The sequence below is a fragment of the Boleophthalmus pectinirostris genome, unplaced genomic scaffold (assembly GCF_026225935.1).
Source record: "Boleophthalmus pectinirostris isolate CB_2022bp ecotype Guang Dong unplaced genomic scaffold, ASM2622593v1 HiC_scaffold_17, whole genome shotgun sequence".
Taxonomy (NCBI): domain Eukaryota; kingdom Metazoa; phylum Chordata; class Actinopteri; order Gobiiformes; family Gobiidae; genus Boleophthalmus; species Boleophthalmus pectinirostris.
Window position 1 is genome coordinate 13,172,158 of NW_026571115.1, and position 22,332 is coordinate 13,194,489.

Consider the following 22,332-nt stretch of genomic DNA (forward strand, 5'->3'; position numbering starts at 1 on the left):
CTCTCTGGACCAGGAAAATGGACAAAGGGAGAACACAGGTGAGGGGTGATATAACAAAAACTACATCGATAAATATAGGTTCATTTAGTTTAAAGGCAGCATACAGAGAGAGAATGGTAAGACTCTGTACACAGTATGGATGATTCACTGTGATGGATGGTAGCGATTCTCGGCATAAATTGTAAAATAAATCTGTGTTATTAGTAGTATTAAAAGGCCCATATTATGTCCCTTATTATGTTTTCTGATCTTTTATAATGTTGTTTCTTCATCAAACCATAACTGGAGTTGTGTTGCTTCATTCACACGTTGAACACACACTTGTATATTTAAACAGAGTTCTTCTCTCAAATGGAAAACGCTCTGTAGCACTTTGTGATGTCACACAGTGTTACAGTTTATACTCCTAAAATCATTTGGATAATTTCAGCCCTAGAATTTTCAGTTTCTACTGAACTAAAGGTAAAAAGTAGCTGTTAACTTCAAAACTACAACTTCATGACATCACAAGATGGAACAGACCATTTTGAGCTTTGGAGATGTAGACTGGAGATGTAGACTGTAATAGAGTTACTCAAACATGTGTGAATGAAAGAAAACTCAACTCCAGGTATTTGATAATGTAACAGCATTATCAAGCAGCATCAAGAAACCATTTCGCGTAAGATAACACCTTTAAACAGTTATTTCTGTATGGTTTTGACAATACTAGAAGAATAAAGTATGACCAGTTTTTGTTTGGCCTCTGTTTAGACAATGGAGGAAAAAGATTATCTATGGGGGGGCAACATAGTCTCCTCTATTAAAGACAGTAATAGGGTTAAAGTGTTATCTGGAAAAGAGGGCAGCTAATAAGGCTGCTCTTTTTTCTGCTCCTTTTCATTCATGTTTTGTATGTTTTAAGTTTACCCTGCAGAAAGGTAAATTTATCTTCTTGTATCTTATTGTACTGCTGGCATGTACTACCTAAAGATGTAATTTACTAGTTCAGAATTTTAGAAAAGCACCTATTTTTAAACCTATAGTTTAAACTGTCAGTTTACAATTAATACTTTGCAGCTGATGTTGTTAACATTTCCTGGGGGTGGAATGATAATTGTAGGCTCTGCTCTATCTGAAGGAAGCTCTGTTAGACTTTAATCTGAGCCTTATTTTAACACAGTCTGAGCACAAAAAACTGACTTAGTTGGAACTACAACGGGTGATTTGTGCTGTTAAACCGGTCTCTCTCAAATAACATTAAAGTCTCAAGCTAAACAGTATTAGCCAACAGTTTTTCTGTTAGTCACTCTCACCTTTTTCTTTAGGATATCAGACACCTAAACAGGACCATGAACCCTTGTATTGATCACAGGCTCCTGAAAATGTGTTGACAGTGTTTTCTAATGTGTGTATTGTGTTTCCATGGTACCTCCTGAACATTTCACCATAGAGACACATGTAGAACACCCACATGTTGATGTCACTGCAAAGTATCAATACCACACAGCATTATTTTCCCAACCTTACACTATTATGTATTTAAAAAGGGGCTGTACATGATTTTTAGTTAAAACCTGAAAAACAGAACTAGTTCATTTTGGCTATTCTACCCAGATCTTATTAATGCAGTGCTGCAACAACCCCTGATGGGTCCAAGCAAATAAAAATAAAGATATTAAATAGTAATTTTCCAGGGTCTTGTGTTATTGTGAAAGCATAATAAAAATGTGATGTAACATACGCGTAACTTGATGGTAACAACTGAATTTTATTATTGAAATGAACAGGTTCAGTGTGGATGTCCTTTCTAGACATTTACTGTAGATTATGTAAATTCAAGGTCACTGGAGCAAGTGCACAGAGATAAGAAATCATTTTCTCCACCTAATTTGTACAGCAATAACATAAGACTTCAGACTGTGTAGTTTAATTAAGGCATATGTGAACTTTGACTCTTTTTATGGCACTTTGAACACCCCCGATGCATGGTCCTACAACAACATAAATGATTTTCTTTGTTAACTTGTTACTTACAACTATAAAAAATTGTTCACACTTTGTTCAAAAGGTCAAAGAAAAGACATGGCTTCAAAAGAGATGCCTATGGTATAACAGTGTTGGTTTGTGCGGTGAGTTTTCTTTGTGCGTCTGTCATCAAACGCTGTACATGTCCTCGGGCAACTCTCCCAGGAGTTCATCAAGGTCATCTGCGCAAAAACACAAAAGACAAAACAAAAGCGTAATGTTAAATGTGGAAAAATCCAGTCTGCATCTGGTCCCATGTGGTGACTATTTTTAGGGCCATGGATCAGTGACAAAAAGGTAACAAAGTCAGTAGCTACCAACTCCAAACCTGCAATGAAAGTTGGTTCGTTTGGTCCACTGAATGTTAAAGGTGCATTGTGTAATTTTTCTGGTGGAGCGTCTGCTACCTACTAGATGATGAGATGTTATGTTTGCTTTGCCTGGAATGTGCCATGGTGTGACATTTACTCATTACAGGTGTTTCTATTTCTCAAAAATACAATAATGCCTTCTGTGAATAAGGGTGACTGTCCACAGATCTGAATTGTAATGTAATGTAGTGCTGTAACCTGCTACTTTCCCTTCTGACAGATAGGCTTAATCTGTACTGTGGAACATTCTAGACAAAGTAGTGACATTTCCATGGTGATAAGTAAGTAGTAGGTGCACCTTTAAGGAACATGCATGAAATACAAACATATCATCATTCAAACACTAGTGTACTTCAACACTAGAGGCAAGGTGAGTGAAATGTCAAGCCAAACCTAGCTCTGCTTAGTTTCCTGCTCTGACAAGATTAAAGTTAAAGGTTAAGGTATACTTTATTGTCCTTATAGGGGAATTTCCCCTCTGCATTTGACCCATCTTTCAATGCCGCTGGACAACCTGTGAGGAGCAGGCGGCGCTGTGGGGACCCATGTCCAGATCTTGAGCTAGACTTGCTCATATCTGACCTATGGTACATATTTTGGGTTGATGGAGGAAATCAGAATGCCCAAAGGAAACCCAAACATATTACTGTGCATATTTTTTAAACTTTACTGATTCTAAAAAAAGCCACTTATTGCACACATATCTTACTTATATGGTGCGTTTTGGATCTAAAAAAATCTTGGTTTGACCCTGCTCCAAGGTTGTGTGAGCCAGAGAGAGGCAGTGATGAGTGATTTTGTGAAAGTTGTGCCCCGAGAAGCCCTTTCCTAAGACTATTTTTTGTTGCGAGAGTTTGGTTGGCTTCAGGTCATAGTGTCTTTCACTGTCTCCAATCACCACAGACAGAAATACAGCAGAACTCAGCAAAATCCATATCTACCGAGCGACTCCACCAGTTTGATTTTACATTTTAGAATAGATGCTTAAAAATAACAAAAACAGAATGATGTAGCCAGTATCACTATGATTGAAAATATGCTGAAATATCCAACCTGAAAATCTTGATTGTTTTTACACAAATGACAGGAGAAGAAGTTTATGAAGCATGTGATGTGGTAGAATAAATAATAATTACAATTTCCTCACCCTGTAGCAAAAAATACGAATACAAAACAGAACATTTTGGATAATTAGTGCTGACAGAGGGATAGAGCTAATTTTCATTTGATATTGATAAGCCTATTGTAGTTACTTTACTATATTCAACAAGTTTAAGAAATAAAACATATTATTATAATAAGTACAAGCCTATATCAATAGATATTGATATATGAGTTGATATGCATAAAGCCTTATCTCAGCAGTTTAGGTATGCAGAAATGTGAGTATTCTCTTTTCCAGTTTGTAATAAAACAATATTGTGGATACATTCATAGCAAATTCAAGCTATATAATTTGGGGGGAAAATACCAAAACCGCCCCAACATATTGGCCCTAAAATATCGGCAGAGTTTATTGGTTACAAGTTTCTCTGGAGTTTAAACAATCAGTATCCGCAGCAGGTGAAAAACCCATACTGGTCGATATCTATTAAGAAATAAGGCTTTTATCAATTCTGAGCTGCTGTGGCACCAGGCCAAGGGATTCTAAAGGCAGTTGATAATAGAAATACATAGAAAACCACAGTGGATTTATGTAGAGCGTTATATCATGGCTGAAGTCTGAGATTTACTCGAGTCTTGAATATGAAAAACACCTCTGATTCCATTATAGGATTTTTCAATTTAACACCTGTGCAATGTGTGACCAATGCAATCACTCTGAACCTCGTATGAACTATATCTAGGAGCTGACATAAGGACACTTTAAGGCACTTGGATTTGCCAGCTAAAGTCTTGTTGAAAGTTATATTAAAAGGTTTATTTGAATATAAAGTAGTTTCCTTAACCTTGTGTGTATTGAAAAATTAAAGATAATATTGTAAGTTTATTAGGACATTTCTTCAGAACATTGCTAAACCTTTTGTTGGATGGCAAGAATTAAGCTTCATTGTAATAAAAGGACAAAGTGGGCGAGGACTGGTGAAGGCCTCTGGTTGAAGTATTAAACTAGAGCTTAAAAATGTCTTTTAGTTGGAAAGTATTGCGATTAGATTAGAAATACTACAAATTTTAAAAGTAGAATTCTGTTCAGAGTGCACATGGTAAACAACTCCAGGGGTATTTACACTGAAATATGAACAGATAAACCAATACAAAAATGCATTTCAGAACAAGTTTGCAGAGGTCTAAAGTACAGGTACAACAAGATCTTTCTATAAAAAAAGAAATTATTTAGGTCTTTGCATTATCAGTTATCTAAAAAACTGTAACTTTTGCTCTTTAATAACGGTGCCAAATCAAATTCAGTGTGATCCTGAGATATTGTGAAGTCCAATATTATATGTTACCAAAATAGCTTATATTAATAGTTTATTATTATTTCCTGCCAACTTATAATTACACCAGGTACACAGTAGTGATCTAACAGTAACTGAAATATTGTGATGTGTTATGGGAACTACATAGACCATGATCCTTTGCTCCATTTCTGAGCAGACTACATGAAGAAATATAAGTTATTTAGCACTTTTAAATCTTACTTCTACATCAAGGCATTTAAAAAAAAAAAAAAGCGTAAATGTGTAGCCTCCACAAAATATTGCAATAAATAACATATCGTGAGTTGCATATTCTGAAACTATCGTACAGAGAAATTTGGATATTGCTAAATCCCTACTTCAGTATCATACCTGCTCCCCAGCCTGAGTCCTGCTCTGCTGCTGGTGGCGTGAGGTGCTTGGTGCTTCCTCTTTGGTTCACTGGCTCTTGTTGCTCTGTGGTCCTCTCCGCTGCCCCCTCCTGGTCCTGTACCTCATCATCATCCTCATCAAAAAGCAGCTGCATCTTGGACACAGGCTCCTGGAGGACACTGGGGGTTGAGGAGAGCAGAACAGGCTCCTGGATATACAAAAATATATATAAAATTGTATTGTGAGTGGGCAGCGGACAACCGGAGCATATAATAGCGATATAATCCAACTATTGATACTTTGCAGCTGCAACATTCCCTCGGGTGTGAAGCTAACTGAAGGCCCTGCTCTGTTCAAAGCTCAGTTACTTAAATGAGCCTTTATTTGTACACAATCTTCTGTCTTGATTCTTGTGCTCACCACGGCCAGTGGGGGGAGCTGTGTGGACGACATGCAGGCTCCATCAGGGGAGTAGATTCTGAGCAGGTTGTTGGGAGTTACGTTGAGGTAGTGGTTTCGATGTGACGGAGAAAACACGCCCACCTGAAAGAATAATAAAAAATCCGGACAATTAAAGAATTTTATATTAGTCAGTACATTAAGTCACTTTAATTTACCGCTTGCCTTCTTCGGAAAGTCTTACCTGTTTGAGCAGCAGGACAGCCCCCGCCTTCAGCTCTCCAGCCCTGTCCTCCAACAGCCGACGATGCACTGTGCCCTGCATCTCCCCTAGTCCACAAAATAATAATAATACAGATTAAAATAATTCAGAATAATTTGGTATTTTGGTTCTAACAAAATCAGTGAACTTGCACAACAGGGATTGGTCGGTAAAGTGTACTTAAAGGTGCACTTCATAACTTTTTGTTTGGGGGTCTCCAGGGAGAAAAGCAAAGTGAACGTGACAAGTTTTTGTGTTTTTCCACATTTTTCTTTCACTGTGTACCTGTATATTTATTTTAGTCAAGTTGCCATTTGTTAAGAAGAAGGTTAAGAAAATTACAGGAGGTAGTGCTGTATCCTAATAAGGAATCCCTCTATCTATGTTATCAATACACAAAATTCCACATAAAATGCTGGGAAAATTAAAGTGCATATTTTTTTGACAGCTCATTTAACGATATGAAAGTTTTTTCATGCATTTTTATTTGTTAAATAATAACTGCTGTGTACATTAGATGAGTTTGGGACATGTTTACACCATGTTTGCTTGATTTGCTGCCTGGACATGTTACCCACTAGATTTCTAAAGTCCGTCCTCAACAGTTTACTTTCACCACTCACTCACATAGTTAACATGTCACTTCAATCTGGAACATTCCCAAATGCGTTGAAAACTGCGGTCATTAAGCCTCTCCTAAAGAAGAGCAGTCTTGATGCCACAGTACTGAACAATTTCAGACCCATCTCAAATCTGCCGTTTTTTGGCAAAGTCCTTGAAAAAGCTGTTTACCAACAGCTTACGAACTTTCTCCAAATGAACAACTCCTTTGATGTTTTCCAGTCAGGTTTTAGAGCCCACCACAGCACTGAGACTGCTCTTATCAAGGTGACAAATGACATCCGCCTGAACACTGATGCAGGCAAAGTCTCAGTCTTGATCCTGTTAGATCTGAGTGCTGCTTTTGACACTGTCGATCATGGGATCCTCTTACAGAGACTAGAGGACTGGGTGGGCATCTCTGGTACTGTACTAAATTGGTTCAAGTCCTATCTAGAAGACAGGAAGTATTTTGTTGAAATTGGAAACTGTGTCTCAGATGACATGGCCCTGACCTGTGGGGTGCCTCAGGGGTCAATCCTGGGCCCCCTGTTGTTCAATCTCTACATGCTGCCATTAGGCCAGTTAATAAGCAGCAATAACGTGTCGTACCACAATTATGCAGATGACACTCAGATCTACGTCTCTCTGGCAGCAGGAGACTATGGACCAGTGGAGTCACTTGGTCACTGCATCCAACAGATCAGTGTGTGGATGCAAAACAACTTTCTCCAGCTAAACTCTGACAAGACTGAAGTCATAGTGTTTGGTCCACAGAAACAAAGGGACAGTGTCAGCAGTCACCTCCAGTCTCTCGCTCTAAAACCTTCAAATCAGGCAAGAAATCTAGGGGTAATAATGGACTCAGACTTGAACTTTAACAGTCACATAAAATCAATAACATCTGCAGCCTTTTACCATCTAAAAAACATAGCAAAAATCAAAGGTTTACTGTCTAAAGCAGACTTGGAGAAACTTATCCATGCATTTGTCTCCAGTAGGTTAGACTACTGTAATGGTCTGCTCACTGGTCTCTCCAAACGAGCTGTGAGACAGCTGCAGAACATCCAGAATGCTGCAGCTCGGGTCCTTACTCGAACTAGGAAGTACGAGCACATAAGTCCTGTGCTCAGGTCTCTGCACTGGCTTCCTGTGCCTCAGAGAATAGACTTTAAAGCAGCTCTGCTTGTGTACAAGTCTCTCCATGGCCGAGCACCAAAGTACATCTGTGACATGTTAGTGTCATATGAACCATCTCGCACTCTGAGGACCTCAGGGACCGGCCTCCTGCTGGTGCCCAGAGTCAGGACTAAACAAGGGGAGTCAGCGTTTCAGGTTTATGCAGCTAAAACCTGGAACAGTCTTCCTGAACATGTGAGACAGACTCTTCTGTGACGCTGTTTAAATCCAGACTCAAAACATTTCTGTTTAACTGTGCATATAACTGAAAGGTTTTCATTCCGCACTCTTCTCTCCAATTTATGTCTCTCTTTTTTTTAATTTTAATTGTATTTCTTATTCTGTAAAGCACTTTGAATTACTTTGTGTACGAATTGTGCTATACAAATAAACTTGCCTTGCCTTGCCTAAGAGATGTGGAATTACATCTGTGTATGTCACATCTGCGGTCCATTTAAAAATTAAACTTAGCAAAAATGGTCAAACTAGAGAAATGAGAACTGAAGCCTGAAATATGCACTTTAAGAGGTTTCTGAAGGCTGCAAAAACTGCCAGTTGACAACAGTAAAAATAAACCTTTTTTTTTTTTTTTAAATGGCAGACTTGTACCTAGAGTGAAAAAACAAAACTTGGCTATTTTATGAAAAACTGGTCAATAAAATGCCCATTTTTTCTTTTCCTCAGCCACAAAAGGTCTCAAAACACTTAACTAGTGCTAGTCTCAAGTGTAGATCAATGAAGCGAATGAGCTACGGCCTCCAAATAAACACAGAAGATCAAATCAATATGTGAATCACTGCATGTAAGAGGAAGATGAGTTACAGCACAGCCCTGGAAAACCACATAAAAGATTAGATGGTGTAAGGTTATAGTTGGAATACTTCCAAAAACCATACTTTTACTTTTTTTCCCATTATATTTGACACTCTAGGAGGCTTATTTGTGTTATTTTTGTTGCAAAGGGTTGAAAAAGTAACATGTGTGGCTAATTATTGGTTCATTCTGTTGTCTTGTTTTTAAATTAAATGGACTATTTTAAAATGGTTTACTGGTATTATCATGATTTATTATTATGGTGTAAGTGGCATAAAGTAGTTTCAGTATTATCGTATCACAATATTTCTCTGTAGCAATGCATCTTGCTGTGAAATTTTTTATTGCAACAGGCCTAACTCTAACTTAAGTAAAGATTTTGACTGCTCTTCCCACAGTAAGTAAGTTAATAAATGACAGATGTTTTATGTTGATAATATAAAAAAAAGTGAACATTTGTGTTTCTTGCCCTGGTCCTTCAGAATTAAGATCAGCGTCAAATTATATATCAGAGGTCATGTTCAGACAGTTACTCTTCAAGATACTCTTACTTGAGCAGTCTTTTTCCCAAATACGTTTATTTCTTGGACACCTACTTTATAATTCTACTTTAGTAATTTTAAAGTAAAGCTACTCTTGAGTACAATTTCTGGCTCCTCTACAAAACTCTGATTACAGCAACTGGCGACACCACAAATCCCTAGACTTGGATTAAAAGTTTTTAACAATCAAACATAACTTTTTACAGCATTTGTTGAGAGGAAAATTCGGTATCTAAATCAAATAAAATGGCAACTCTTTCAAAATTTGTGTGTGGATTATAAACTGAAGATGGTAGGATTTTTCCGGCCCCTGGACGATTGAATCAACAGTCTGCAACATTTGCAACACTGATCCTCAAAGCCCAAACAAACAATTCTGCAATCCTAATTGTGTTTGGCTGAACAAAATGAGCTGGAGAAATTAAAGGGTGAAATCAACAAGTTAATAAATGTAGACAACCAATTTGAGAATTGTTTTTACAATTTGTCCTGAAATAACTTCTGTTCTATCTCTAACTCTAACAATGACAGAACACGGTATGATAAACGTTTAGCATGAGCAGCTTGAGCCTGTAGACTCATGAATGCCATCTGGCCATAAATCAGAAGTGGAAAACATTGTCCAAGTCTTTTAATTGACTACAACTGCCAATCCATGTGTCGCAATTAGAAGCCAAGAAGTTGACAAAATGTAAATATTGAAAATCAACAACTACCGAATCACTACTATAGGAATTACAGAATTACATTCATTTTATCCCCAAGGGGAAATTCTTATTGATTACTGCTGTTAAAAGTGCTTCTTACAAAATGTTTTATTTTTTTTAAACATGCAGTTTTTTTCTTAATAATAAAATGCATTTTGGTTTTCAGAAGTGAAAGAAGTTGTCTGGGTTGCTTGAGTAAAATATATTGAAAGAAAACTATTATAGAGGAATTATTGTTACCTACTTATCTATTCTTCTCATTAAATGCTGCTAAAACTATAACTTCAATTTAAAGGCGCACCATGTACTTTTCTGGTCGTGTGTCTGCAACCTTTGTGTTTCCATGGGGACCACAAGGCGACAAACCCTCCCCACCACCTGAAAAGCTGTATTGTACATTTTTAAATACACGCTTTAGGGTGACTAACTGACCAGTGGCACATGGGCACTGTCTGAACATTAACTCTCTGTCAGAAGCACTTGATGCCCACCCACTAGTGATGCCAATCTCCTGCTGTTGAATCAGTAATGAGCTCTTGTGCTGCCGGTGAGTGCAGCTTCGGCCTCTTCAGCTCTGATTATTTGAACTCTGCATGTGTCTGCAGACAGGAGGCCATGGCAACTGAACTAAAAAAGGCAATGGCAGATAGATAGAAGATAGAGAAGAGGTACAATCATTACAAAAATGTTCCTTTCTGTGGTTCTCAGCTATATGCATGCATCTTACCTTTTATTTTTGGTTGAGTAACTTAGAAACATGTGAGTACCTGACTGTATTGGAATTGTTGATGGCTATATAGATAATTTGACCAACTTTTAATGTTGACTCATTTCTAAATTACAAACCATTACATTAGTACATATGTTTATTTATTTCAGACTCAGGGTCTATATAAAAAAACAAGACATACACCACCAAAACACAGTAATTATTAATGTGTTTATCATTAATCATATACAGACGTGGGCAAAATTGTTGGCACCCCTCTGGTAATGACAGAAAGATCAGCAATGGTCACTGAAATAACTTGAAATTAATAAAAGCAATAAAATAAATACAAATTTCCTGAAATTCAATTCAAAGCTTTTGAATTGTTGTTCAACACAATTATTAAAAAAACAAACTAAAGAAACTGGTCTGGACAAAAATGATGATTACAAAAGATTGTAAATACTTGGACAATAGAGACATGCTAAACTTGGGTGTGTCCTCTAGTCTAATCTGCATCACAGGTCAGGTGTCTTCAAACTTGTCCTCAGTCAGTCTGCCTGTGTAAACGGTGACATGTTGTCATTGTGCTGTTTGGAGACATGATGGATACAACACTGAACATGGACCAGAGAAAGAGAAGAAGAGAACTGTGTCAGCAGACTAGAAAGAAAATGATAGACAAGCAGGTTAAAGATAAAGGCCATAAGACCGTCTCCAAGCAGTGTGATTACAGTTACACATGTTCTTCAGTAGTCCACAGGACTGTAGCCAACCTCCCTGGACATGGCCGCAAGAGGAACATTTATGACAAATTGAAGAGATGGATCATACGAATGGAACCAAAGAGCCCAGAACAACCTCCAAACAAATTAAATGTGAACTCGAAGGGCAAAGTACATCAATGTCAGATCGCACCATCCGTCACTGTTTGAGCCAAAGTGGACTTCATGTGGGGACACCACTGCTGAAAGTAAATCATAAAAAGTGAGACTGGAATTTGCCACAATGCATATTGACAAGCCACAAAGCTTCTGGTTGAATGTCCTTTGGACAGATGAGGCAAAACTGGAGCGCTTTGGCAAGGCACATCAGCTCGATATTCACAGACGCAAAAATGAAGCACACCAAGAAAATAACCCTGTCCCTACTGTGAAGCATGGAAGAGGCTTGGTTTTGTTCTGGGGCTGTTTTGCTGCATCTGACACAGAGTGTCTTGAATCTGTGCAAGGTACAACAAGATTATCAAGGTATTTTGGAACAAAATGTGTTGCTTAGTATTAGAAAGCTTGGTCTCAGTCGTAGGTCATGGGTCTTCCAACAGGATAATGACCTAAAACACACAGCTAAAAACACACAAGAATGGCTAAGAACATAACATTGGACTGTTCTGGAGTGTTCTTCTGTGAGCCCAGATCTCAGTCCTACTGAACATGTCTGTCTGTCTGTCTGTCTGGAGAAGGCACCCTTCAAACCTGAGACAACAAGAACAGTTTGCTCACGAGAAGTGGGTCAAAATTCCTGTTGACCAGTGCAGAAGTCTCATTGACAGTTACAGAAATCATTTGATTGCAGAGATTGTCTCAAAAAGGTGTGTAAAAAATATTAAGTTAACGATACCATCATTTTTGTCCAGGCCAGTTTCATTATTTAGTTTTTTCTATTGATTCTGTTTAACCACAGGTGAAAAGCAGTGTTTGATTTTCACTGGATAATTTTCAGTAAATGTTTATTTATTATTGCGTTTATCAGTTTCAAGTTATTTCAGTGACGATTGTTGATTTTTCTTTCATTGCCAGAGGGGTACCAACAATTTTGCCCATGTCTGTATACATTTTTACTATTACTCTTCATTAATGTTGTATTTTAAGTATTGTGAGGTACTGAGATAACAAGCTTGCTTTTCGGTTGTATTGTTGCCAGTACCTGTTCCAGGCAAAAGAGTATCATCTCCAAGGAGACAAGCAAGTGTTGGACCCTCCACCAGTAAAGTTACACAATGCACCTTTAGTATTATACTTTAATCATTGAAAGATGACAAATAATTTCCCTTACATATCAGTGTCCAAATGCATCTATGATGGCCAACCACCTCAAATTGTACATAAAAAAAAGGTAGAAATTATTAAATGTGGTGAGACTGGGAGGGGAAAACTACACTAGAACCTACAAAAGACTTTTCCAACAATTCAGATGAAGTAACATCTCCATGGAGAACAGCAAGTGCTGGCCGGCCACCACAAAAGTTACACAGTGCACCTTTAATATTGTGAGATACCAAATACAGGAATTTCCCTCATGGCTCAGTGTCCTAATGCGTCTACTATGGCCCATCTTAACACTAGAACGACCACCTTGTTGGAAGGAAAACTAAACCAGCCAGGAATTCAGACGAAGTTGCTTTTCAGTATAATTATATGTTGTATTGTGGCCAGTACCTGTTGGGTCTTTGAAAACAGCTTTGGCGTCCGTGTGAGTGGGAACAAGGCTCTTGAGCAGCACAGCCATGTTTGGCACTTTGTTTTTCACCAGCTGTTTGAGAGCGGCCTGTGAAAACACCACACAAAAGGCAATTACGGTTAGTATTGATTAACATTGTGCAGAGTGTGTGGCACATTCGAAAATAATAACACCAAACATGCCTCCACTTTATTTCTATTCCTGACTTGTGCTGTTTACAAATTGGATCAACACCTCAGCAAGATCATTAACATTGAAAGGTTTATGCTCTGTTAGCGCATTAACATTTTACCCCTTCCTCTTGTGTTAACACCCAGTTAGAAAGCAAAAGTTCATGTAAATAAGCCACAGCACTTCTTTAGTTATCGCCATGGCGTCTCCTGGGGCAACTCACATAGACCAAGAAGGTTCCATTAAGGTGATTGATGCCAGACTGTAGTGTTTATAATTACAAGCACCTCCTGTTCAGCTCTCACATTTATTCTGATTATGACAATAGACCTCCAACCGTGGCACAGTTACTACAACAGCGCCTGGATAATACAGAAGCTGATTGGCCTACATAATGACTCATTTAAAAACGGTAAACAATTTTGGTGTGACTGCGGCGCACAGCGGGATAGGGATGCTTGTGATGGAGATATGGCGTGTACCTTCCGGAGCACCATGACGACGCTGTAGGTATGGAGGAAGCAGGACGGGTTCCTCATCCAGACCCATCTCCGACTTCATGGAGGTCCAGGCGGGTCCATTGAAGTCCTCCTCCTCTGTCTGTGAGCTGGAACACTAAACATAAACAGAGACTTTAAAATTTAGATTGTCATCTAGTTTAAAAACTTGATTTCTATTAAAAAGACCCATATAACGCTGTTAAAATGTTGTTTCCTCGTCACAAACACACCTGGAGTTCTGTTTTGTTTCCTTTTCAGTTGTTTAACACAAACCCTGCATATTTATTAGGCTGTGTTCTTCTCTCAAATGAAAACAGAAAACGCACACCAAAGTTCCTGCAGAGGTGCAAATGCAAGGAACAGCAACATAAAAGTGAAAAAATGCATAGCACACTCAGATGGCTGTTGTCCAAAATATTTTATTATTTATTTCTAAACAACGTTTAGAACGATTCCTTGCCTTGGACCATGTATATGTACAGTATACTTTAGCTTTTGGACATTTTTTCACTTTTCTGTTTGAGAGCAGAACACATAAAACAGTCTGTTTCACCTTGTGATGTCATGTGGTAACACAGGGCGTGCATTGTGTTTTTAATCTCCATACACTTTCACTAGAGTCATTCGGCTCATTTCAGCCCTGGAATTGCAAATCTCTAATGAACAAAAGGTAAGAGGTAGCTGTAAGTTGAAAACTGCAGCTTCATGACATCATAAGGTGGAACAGAGCATTTGGAGCAAGACTAATAATAAAAGGGTTACTCAAACATATGTGAAAGAAACAAAACACAAATCCAGGTCTGTTTTTGAGAAGGTAACAACATGGTCATCTAACATGGCTTCAAGCTCACAATAGTGAAATTTGTACAATAAAGGACCTTTAAGGGAAATTTTTCTCATAGTTGATGCTGATTGTTTATAATCCAGAGAAACTGACGGCTAATAAGATCTATGGATATTGGACAGTGGATATTGATGTTGGAGCAGTAAATTTAATTAATTTCCCCAAATTCTGTAATTTTAAAGTTACTACAAACGCACCTGCAGTCTCTTATTTTATTGTAATAGCAGTGTAGTTAGATAGCAGTTATTGCTTCGAAGTATTAAAAACAAACAAAACAATAAAAAGTGCAAATATCAGCTCATTTCCAACCACAATGACAAGAAAAAAAAACACCCTTCTTACATATTTTCCAACATAAGTTAGTAATAATTTCTAATTTTGTGGATTTATACTAGCTCTGATAAAGATAAAGACAATTTTAAAGCTTTACAGGAAACGTCGAACTTTGACGAATCTTTGTTTTTCTTTTTCTCAGTACTGACACCTGCTCAAATGAGGTCAACTTTCTATATTAGTTAATCAATTACTATCTGGGCAGGTATTGATTTTTTGACCGCCCTAGAGGGAAGTGTAAAAGTAGAAAAGAAAGTTAGTTGCACAGGAATAAAATACATCATATTAGAGCTGCAATTAATGGGCATTTTGCTAATAGACTAAATCATCGGTCATTAAATTGTGAAACACTTGACTTTTCTCATCTGCCATTTTAACTTACTGCTCTCTGTGTTAACCTGTTCGCGCATAATTAAAATAATAACAGATAATTTCATCCACTTAGTTGATGCAGCCCTTGCCCCATTTCATTTCTGATAATGATGACAAGATAAAAGATTGCATTTCGAGATCATATTATTAGATATCAATCAGTGGCCAGTGATCAATCAATCCTAATCAAAAACATTTTAATTTAAATTTAAAAAAAACAAAAACCAAAAATACAGTATAAAATCTACTGGCTAAAGGAAAACAAATGCCCCAGTGATTATCCCAAAACCCACTTTTCACTGAAAAGTCATTATTTCATTCTCAAAAATAGACGACACATTCGTTCTACCAAGGTAACAGCAAGGTCTGAATGTCTCATGTAATCAACTCAGTCAAAGCAAATTACTGGTGCAATAGCTAGTCCTGTCACAATAAATACTTATATGGACTATCATTCAATACATGAAAGTTGTAACATTTTTTGTGGGCAATATTTATAATGTGAACATTTACTTTGCACTACTAGGAAATTTTGGTTATTTTTTGGTGATATGATGATATTTAAGCCATAAAAGGTTGAATAAATAACTTCTATGAGTTATTACAGATGCAAACTAACTACTAGAAGCCTTTCATCTTCTATTTATTTATTGCAGCTTGTGACTTAATATTGTAAATTTAGAATAGTTCTTGTGGTATAAATGTAATCTTGGGTGGCATACATTTGTATCAGTAGTATCGTTTATTATGTATATTTTCATCAGCAATAAATCGTACTTCAAAATGTGTTATTGTGACAGGCGTAGCAATGGCTGAGAAACAAAGAAACATGTCTGAAAACTTTATAGACAAGACGCTGTGTTCATATAGCTGTACCATATGTATAGACAATAAACATCCTCATATTAACATTCATAGTATTGATAAGTTCTCATTACCTGGCTTGGTGACCTGGCCACTGCTCCGTGCGCTGGTGTATTGGGAACAGAAACCACTATGTCATCCAGGCTCTGACCCTGCGGCTGAGAGGCAAAAATCCAATTATCGTATAGCACCAAGGTGGAAAAACAGACACATAACGCATAGATTTCTTTGACAGTCATTTCATTAGAGTCAACATGACAAAAGCTGGAAACAAAATGTGCTGGACAATTTATTATTATGATAGGATTACCACCACTGGGTCATTATTTAACAGTATTTATATATTGTAATATGCAGAGACGGGCAATATGTAAGCCACAGCATGTCAAATGGGTTGTTTTGAAGATATGTTAAATTATATAATCTATTATAGGAAAAAGCAGCAAAAAAGAGAGAGACTTGGGGTGTAATCTTTCAAGCAAAGCTATAAAGTAATATTTCTATATTAGTGGATTAATCTTAAAGCCCATTCATAATCCAATTGCACAATACTTGAATGTCAACAAAGGCACATATTAGCACATTTTTATGCAATAGTATTATATTTTTTTTGTAGTCTGGAGAATCTTAAACATTATCAAGGGGTTCATTTTAATTAATATTGCCCCCCATTGAAAAGTAATGTTACAGTTTGATAGATACTTTATTGATCCAGAAGGACATTTAAAGATGCAAATTTATACAGACCTGTTGCGGTAGGAGTCCAGCAGGCCCTGGGAAGCGTCTAGTTTTGGGGCGGTTTGATTCAGAGCGGGGTCTTTTCTTTGTGTTGGAGGCAGAGACCAACTGGACCAGGCGGTTTGTCAGGATGGGCGTGTGGAGGGATGATGGGGTCATAGGTTGAGAAGGCGGCGCAGAGGAGACAGACTCAAATAAGCCCCGGTGGTGTTTGGACGATACTGGCATTGACAGCGGTCCTGGTATCTGCTCTGTTCCTTTTCTTAAACATGGAGATGCAACAGTGAGGCCAGGAAAAACACCAGGACTTTGTGGACGAAGAGATGAAAGACATGGGGACTGGATAGGAGTACTAGCTGGACGAGGAATTGATTTGGCTATAGAAGGCCCTCCACTAGATGAGGTTGGTGGAGATTCATTACCAGTGAAAACGAATCGAGACAGCTTACTTATCCCACTAGGTAATGCAGTCTTTTGTGCACTTTGATTAATATTGATTGAAGTATAATTTGAAGTATTTCTTAGTCCAGTTGTTATTGTTTGATTACTAGTTATATTAGAACCGGGTTGAGAAATCTGCCTTAAACCACCACTAGTTTGGGACGTTGCAGTGCAAAGAGGTCGCAATACTTTAGCTGAAGATGGAGTCGTAACCGTGGCGACGGGAGTAGTGGATTTTACAGGCCAGCCTAATTGGTGATCAGCTTGTTCGAGATCAGCAAGGTCAATATCCCAGTCGTCAAAGTCATCCTGGGACATGCTAGGCTTCTGCAGCTCAGTATTGTTAGCAGTACTTTGTTGCACTGGTAATTTAATCTGTGCATAATTTAGTGATGAAAGAGGGGAAGAGGTGGACAGCTGCCTGAGGCTCGAAGCTACAGTGTGTCCAGCAGTGGTCTGCGAGTTATTCCTTGATGTGTTGCCTTTAGGCTGGGCGGCTGATCTCTCTCCAATTTCTTGAGGGCAATTTTTCTCGGTCTCTAGGTGAGTAACCGAGGAAGCACGTAGCGATGAGGATGACACAGCAGCTGCCACTTCAACCGGGCGGGATGATGAAGAGCAGGTACCCCAGTCTGTCCCGAGAATATCCTAGGAATTAAACATATAAAAATGCAATGAAACAGAAAGAGCTTGAATTGTACACAGTTTTTTTTATTTGTCAACTAATCATTTAAGATTATAAAGATTTACACTCCACAGCAGAATGGAAATTGCATGGAATGGATTAGCCATTATTATTATTTCTATAATTTCAAATACTACTTTGTATATATAGTTGTTTGCACGAGATCTCAATAAGTTTAGCCAGCATCATGACACGTCCTACTTTAGTCGATTAATCACACAGACGCACAGAGCAGGGCATATCTTTAGTAGACTATGCCTTTGAAAACAGGTGCAAACACTCACCTCATCATCGAAGTCCTCCTCAATGCTGAACAAGCTGCTCAATTTGCAAGCCTAAAAAATAAAAACTTTAACATGTCAAACATTAAAACGTGGTGATCAAAGGTGTGTCCTGTTTCTGTGTACACACTGAGTTAGCATGTTAGCATCGTTAGCTCAATCGGGTTTAGGTTTTCTCACTACTCACCATCACAGCGCCTAAATAGACAGATCACCTCGTTCAAACGCACGACCCTCGTTAAAACCAGTCAGAAAAAGTTATATCAGAATTGTTTGTTTTGTGACAAGTGATTACATGACCAAACGCAAAAACTTTTCTCTTGAGTGTTTGGGTCCGCGCCGCCACGTTCAAACAGGACGTAAGGACGTAACTGGATTTGGAAGAGAGTAAAGTCGCACCAAGAGAGTTCCATGCTTTCACTTTATGTTTACTTTTTAAAGTGCTTCTCTCTCTCTCTCTCTCTCTCTCTCTCTCTCTCTCTCTCCCTCTCTATCTGAAAGAGTAAAAACAAGACGATACAATAATGTTGTTTTTTGTTTTCACATAAAGCAAACTGGAACACTTTTACTATTTACTTATTATTTTTACAATGTTGTTGCATGTGGTTCTAATAACATATACATTTATACTATAACAAAATAAATTATGTCATTATTAATTATCTCATTGTAATTTCTGAATATATAAAAATAATAAATAATTGTTACGACATCTTACCACACTGTAAATAACCATCTTGACGTTCTACACATCCTCTTTGGTCAGACACATGTCAGGCCAACACCGCTATCTCGTGGTCATTCTGGTTATAACAGGTATCACTTTGCATTCTGATCTATTAATATCTTCAGCACTGGTTGGTTATATGAGCAAAACAGGCTTGTGACCGAGTGCACTAGCTAAGGACAGTTAACTTTTTAGTAACTTTAATGGCTAAAGTAAGAGGTAAGAGTGAAATGAGAGCAAGCAAGTTATAAGCTATTCAATACCTAATGTCCAGCTGTAAAGGGTGAGTAAAAGTTTTATTTTTTAGTTGTTTTATCTGCCAGTTATGCTGAAAAGATGCACTATGTAAAATTTCTGGTCAAAGGAGGGTCTGCCACCTACTTGTCTCCATGGAGATGTTAATATTTTGCCAGTATGGAGTACAACATTAAACTTATCTTTATCCTCGGAAAAAGGAGGTGATATGTTCAGGTCAGATCTGTGGGGAAACTATCCCACTATCAGTAGGAATACATGCTTTTCAAGCCTCTACCAGAAAAGTTGCATAGTGTCTAGTGTAAAAATTGACACTTTGCAGTGGCATCATGCTGAGGTTGTTCTACATGTATCTGTATGGCAGTTACCGTGGAGACATAATGTAAACATTAGCCAAAAAACTTTTAACATTGTCTGAAAACTCAAGAAAAAATACAAAATGGATTTAAACAGCACATTGTCAGGAGCCAGTGATCAATACATATGTTCATGGTCCTGTTTAGGTGTTAGGTGTTGATTTGCCAACAAAAAAGGTGGGATGACTACCTGAACAACTGTTGGCTAATGCTAACTTGTGTAATTTAATATGAGAGAGACTTGTTTAACAGCACGAATCAGTTGTTGTAGTTCCAACTAACTCATTCTTTCTAGTCAGATTGTGTAAAAACATCACAACCCCAGGAAATCTTGATGACATAATCTGCAAAGTATCATCTGAATGTATGCCTTCATGTTGGCCTATGTATGAATAAGGCTTATCTCTCTTAATACAATTGGCCTATTTTCTCAGTATGAACTTTGTTCTTGTTTTAGGTCATGTCACGTGAGAGTTTCCCCTTCACTTCCAGCTCACTGCGTTCACTCAGACTGGAGCAGGAGTTCCAGGATTGGGAGGATGCACGTCGATCTCTGGCCCACAGGAGAGTCATGAGCCGGGCTCCTTTACCCCCCGCCCCAAGACATCCTCCACGCAGGAACCAGCAGCGAATCCAGGAGGTCCGGGCTGCTCCTCCACAAGTGCGATGTAGAGACACAGCTATTCACAACACCTTTATGTGTGGAGATATGAAGGGTGTGTATGCAGTGCTCAAAGACCCTGCCATGGTCAATGCTCTGATGGAGACCGTGCATGAGGAGATGGTGTGGACTCCAGAAATGGGTTTGTATATTCTAGTTTCTCATAGAGTGTTCTGCTTTATTGGATTGTTTTTGCATTCAATGAATCAGACTGCTGCCCCCGCGACTCGACCCCGGATAAGCGCAAGAAAATGGATGGAAGCATGGATTAATTGTAGACTACTGATAAGACTTATAGTAGTTAGTTAGTCAGTAATTCATGTGTTTCAGCTTTATGTCCTGTTTGTTGCAATTTGAGTACTTTTCTGCATAAAAAACAACAACTTTTAATTGTTCAGGCTGTGGCACAACTGTATAATTTTTCATCTGCTGTGGATAAATAGCACCCTGGATAACAATTTAAATTCCAATCAAGGCTAAGCTGTAATAAGTAGGACTAATCCACACTTTGAATGTAGCTAAACATATGCATGTGCCTATTCTTAACAGGACAATTTAACTCAGTTTTGCCTTGGTTCTGCTGCGGATTTGTTTACAGTGAGTGCACAACAAATCCCCTAAAAACATTCAGGGGTGTTATCCACAAAGTTCAGGTAAATTAATGAATACATTAGAAAGGGCAGTGTAAAGTCTATCTGTACGCAAAGGAATGATCACTAGGAGGTAGTCCATTTTAGTCAGTGCAGTAAAAATGACCAAGTTTTGTTTTCAATCAGGAATGTGGACACTCAGTTCTAAAGTGAAACAGACCTCTGCCCTACGCCTGGCTGCCAGCAGGGGGCACTCTGGGTGTGTAGAGGAGCTGTTGTTCAGAGGAGCAGAGGTTGATGCTGATCCTGGAGGTAGCACAGCGCTCCATGATGCCTGTGTTGGGGGTCACTCTGTCTGTGTGCAGCTGCTGCTCGCTCACGGCGCAGATCCAGAGGTGCTGTCCGCTGATGGGTGTGCTCCCCTGCACCTGTGCAACTCCTTGCAGTCATTACAGTGAGTTTGTGTCAATATGAAACATTTTGACAGTTTGTTTTGTTTCTAATTGTTATTTTTGTATCATTTTGTCAACAATCTATTGATTAATTGTAAACTAGTCACATTTATATACAGCATTTTTCCACCTTCAAGGAACTCCAGGCACTTCACATCAAGGAACCACTCACCCATTCACTCACACCAGTATATACACACACACACACACACTAAGGGTGAGATGGGTGAAGTGTCTTGCCCAACGACACAATGACAGCATTCATCTGTGGAAGCTGGAATCACACCACCAACCTGTGGCTCAGTGGATTGACCACTCTACCAATAACGTAGAGAGCGAGTTTCAAACTGCCAACTTTCAGATGCCACAAAAATATCATGTTCACTTTTAAATTCTTATTATAATAAAAAAAATTTAGGTTTGTGAATTGTTTCAGACTGCAGTTGTTTCCTTGAGCAAGACATTTCATCATCAGTTTGTGGTTCTGATATATTAGTTTAGGAGTGACCAGAGGCAAAATATGGTTTCCACACCTTTGGCTGTAGTTACAGAAGAATGTCACTTGCCAGAGCAATGACTATATACTACCAACAGCACATCATGTTTATAGGATTTAACATGGGAGGACAATTTGAACAACATTTTTTAATTAGTTATAAACATTTTAATACTTGGTCACACTATCTAGGCATCATTTTAACAATCCATCCCTGTATCATAGTTCATAGTTGTAGTTTTATATCATAGTTGAGAAAAAAGTGTCACGTAAAAAGTGAATGGATTGTAAAATTAACAACAAAAGTGCAGAAATACTGCTTTATGCCCCTATTTCATGTATTATACACTGCAAATTTGGTTTATTATTTAGTTAAAGGGCCCATATTATTGTACTTTTTATCATGTTATAATGTTTCCTCATCAAAAACATACCTAGAGTTTTGATTTGCTTCATTCACAAACCCTGTATATTTCAGCTGGGATCTTCTCTCAAACAGACAACACTGTTATGCCCTGTGATGTGGTAATACAGGAAGAGTTCCACTGTTTTTAAACTCCATGCATGTTCACTAGAATCATTTGGATGATTTCAGCCGTGGAATTGCTGATCTCTACTGAACAAAAGATAAAAGGTAGCTGTTAGCTGGAAAACTACATCACAAAGTAGAACATATCATTTTGAGCTTTAGAGATGCAGACAGACTAATTCAGCATTACTCAAAC

The 22,332-nt window shown here is 38.1% G+C and overlaps 2 protein-coding genes across 2 annotated transcripts; one reads left to right on the forward strand and one right to left on the reverse strand.

Moving 5' to 3' along the window:
• Nucleotides 1–1,730: 1,730 nt before the first annotated feature.
• On the reverse strand, nt 1,731–18,439 carry hrob (homologous recombination factor with OB-fold). Its single transcript, XM_020934996.2, is given in 11 exon segments — nt 1,731–2,189; nt 5,171–5,378; nt 5,591–5,713; nt 5,814–5,899; nt 12,820–12,928; nt 13,495–13,549; nt 13,551–13,627; nt 16,000–16,083; nt 16,673–17,752; nt 18,074–18,124; nt 18,258–18,439. Coding segments are annotated over 11 exon segments (1,929 nt in total). The 5' UTR covers nt 18,261–18,439; the 3' UTR covers nt 1,731–2,136.
• A 519-nt stretch (nt 18,440–18,958) lies between these two features.
• Nucleotides 18,959–21,117, forward strand: asb16 (ankyrin repeat and SOCS box containing 16). The gene is made up of 3 exons (XM_055152719.1): nt 18,959–19,080; nt 19,866–20,211; nt 20,846–21,117. The coding sequence occupies exons 2-3, from the start codon at nt 19,869–19,871 to the stop codon at nt 21,115–21,117; spliced, it is 615 nt and encodes a 204-aa protein (XP_055008694.1). The 5' UTR covers nt 18,959–19,080; nt 19,866–19,868.
• The last annotated feature ends 1,215 nt before the right edge of the window (nt 21,118–22,332 follow it).

What these genes read in the sequence shown, in the direction of transcription:
- asb16 (XM_055152719.1), top strand. Translation starts at nt 19,869, where the DNA reads ATGTCACGTGAGAGTTTCCCCTTCACTTCCAGCTCACTGCGTTCACTC. An exon ending in GGTGTGGACTCCAGAAATGG is followed by an intron (nt 20,212 to 20,845) that starts GTTTGTATATTC and finishes GTTTTCAATCAG; the next exon opens with GAATGTGGACACTCAGTTCT.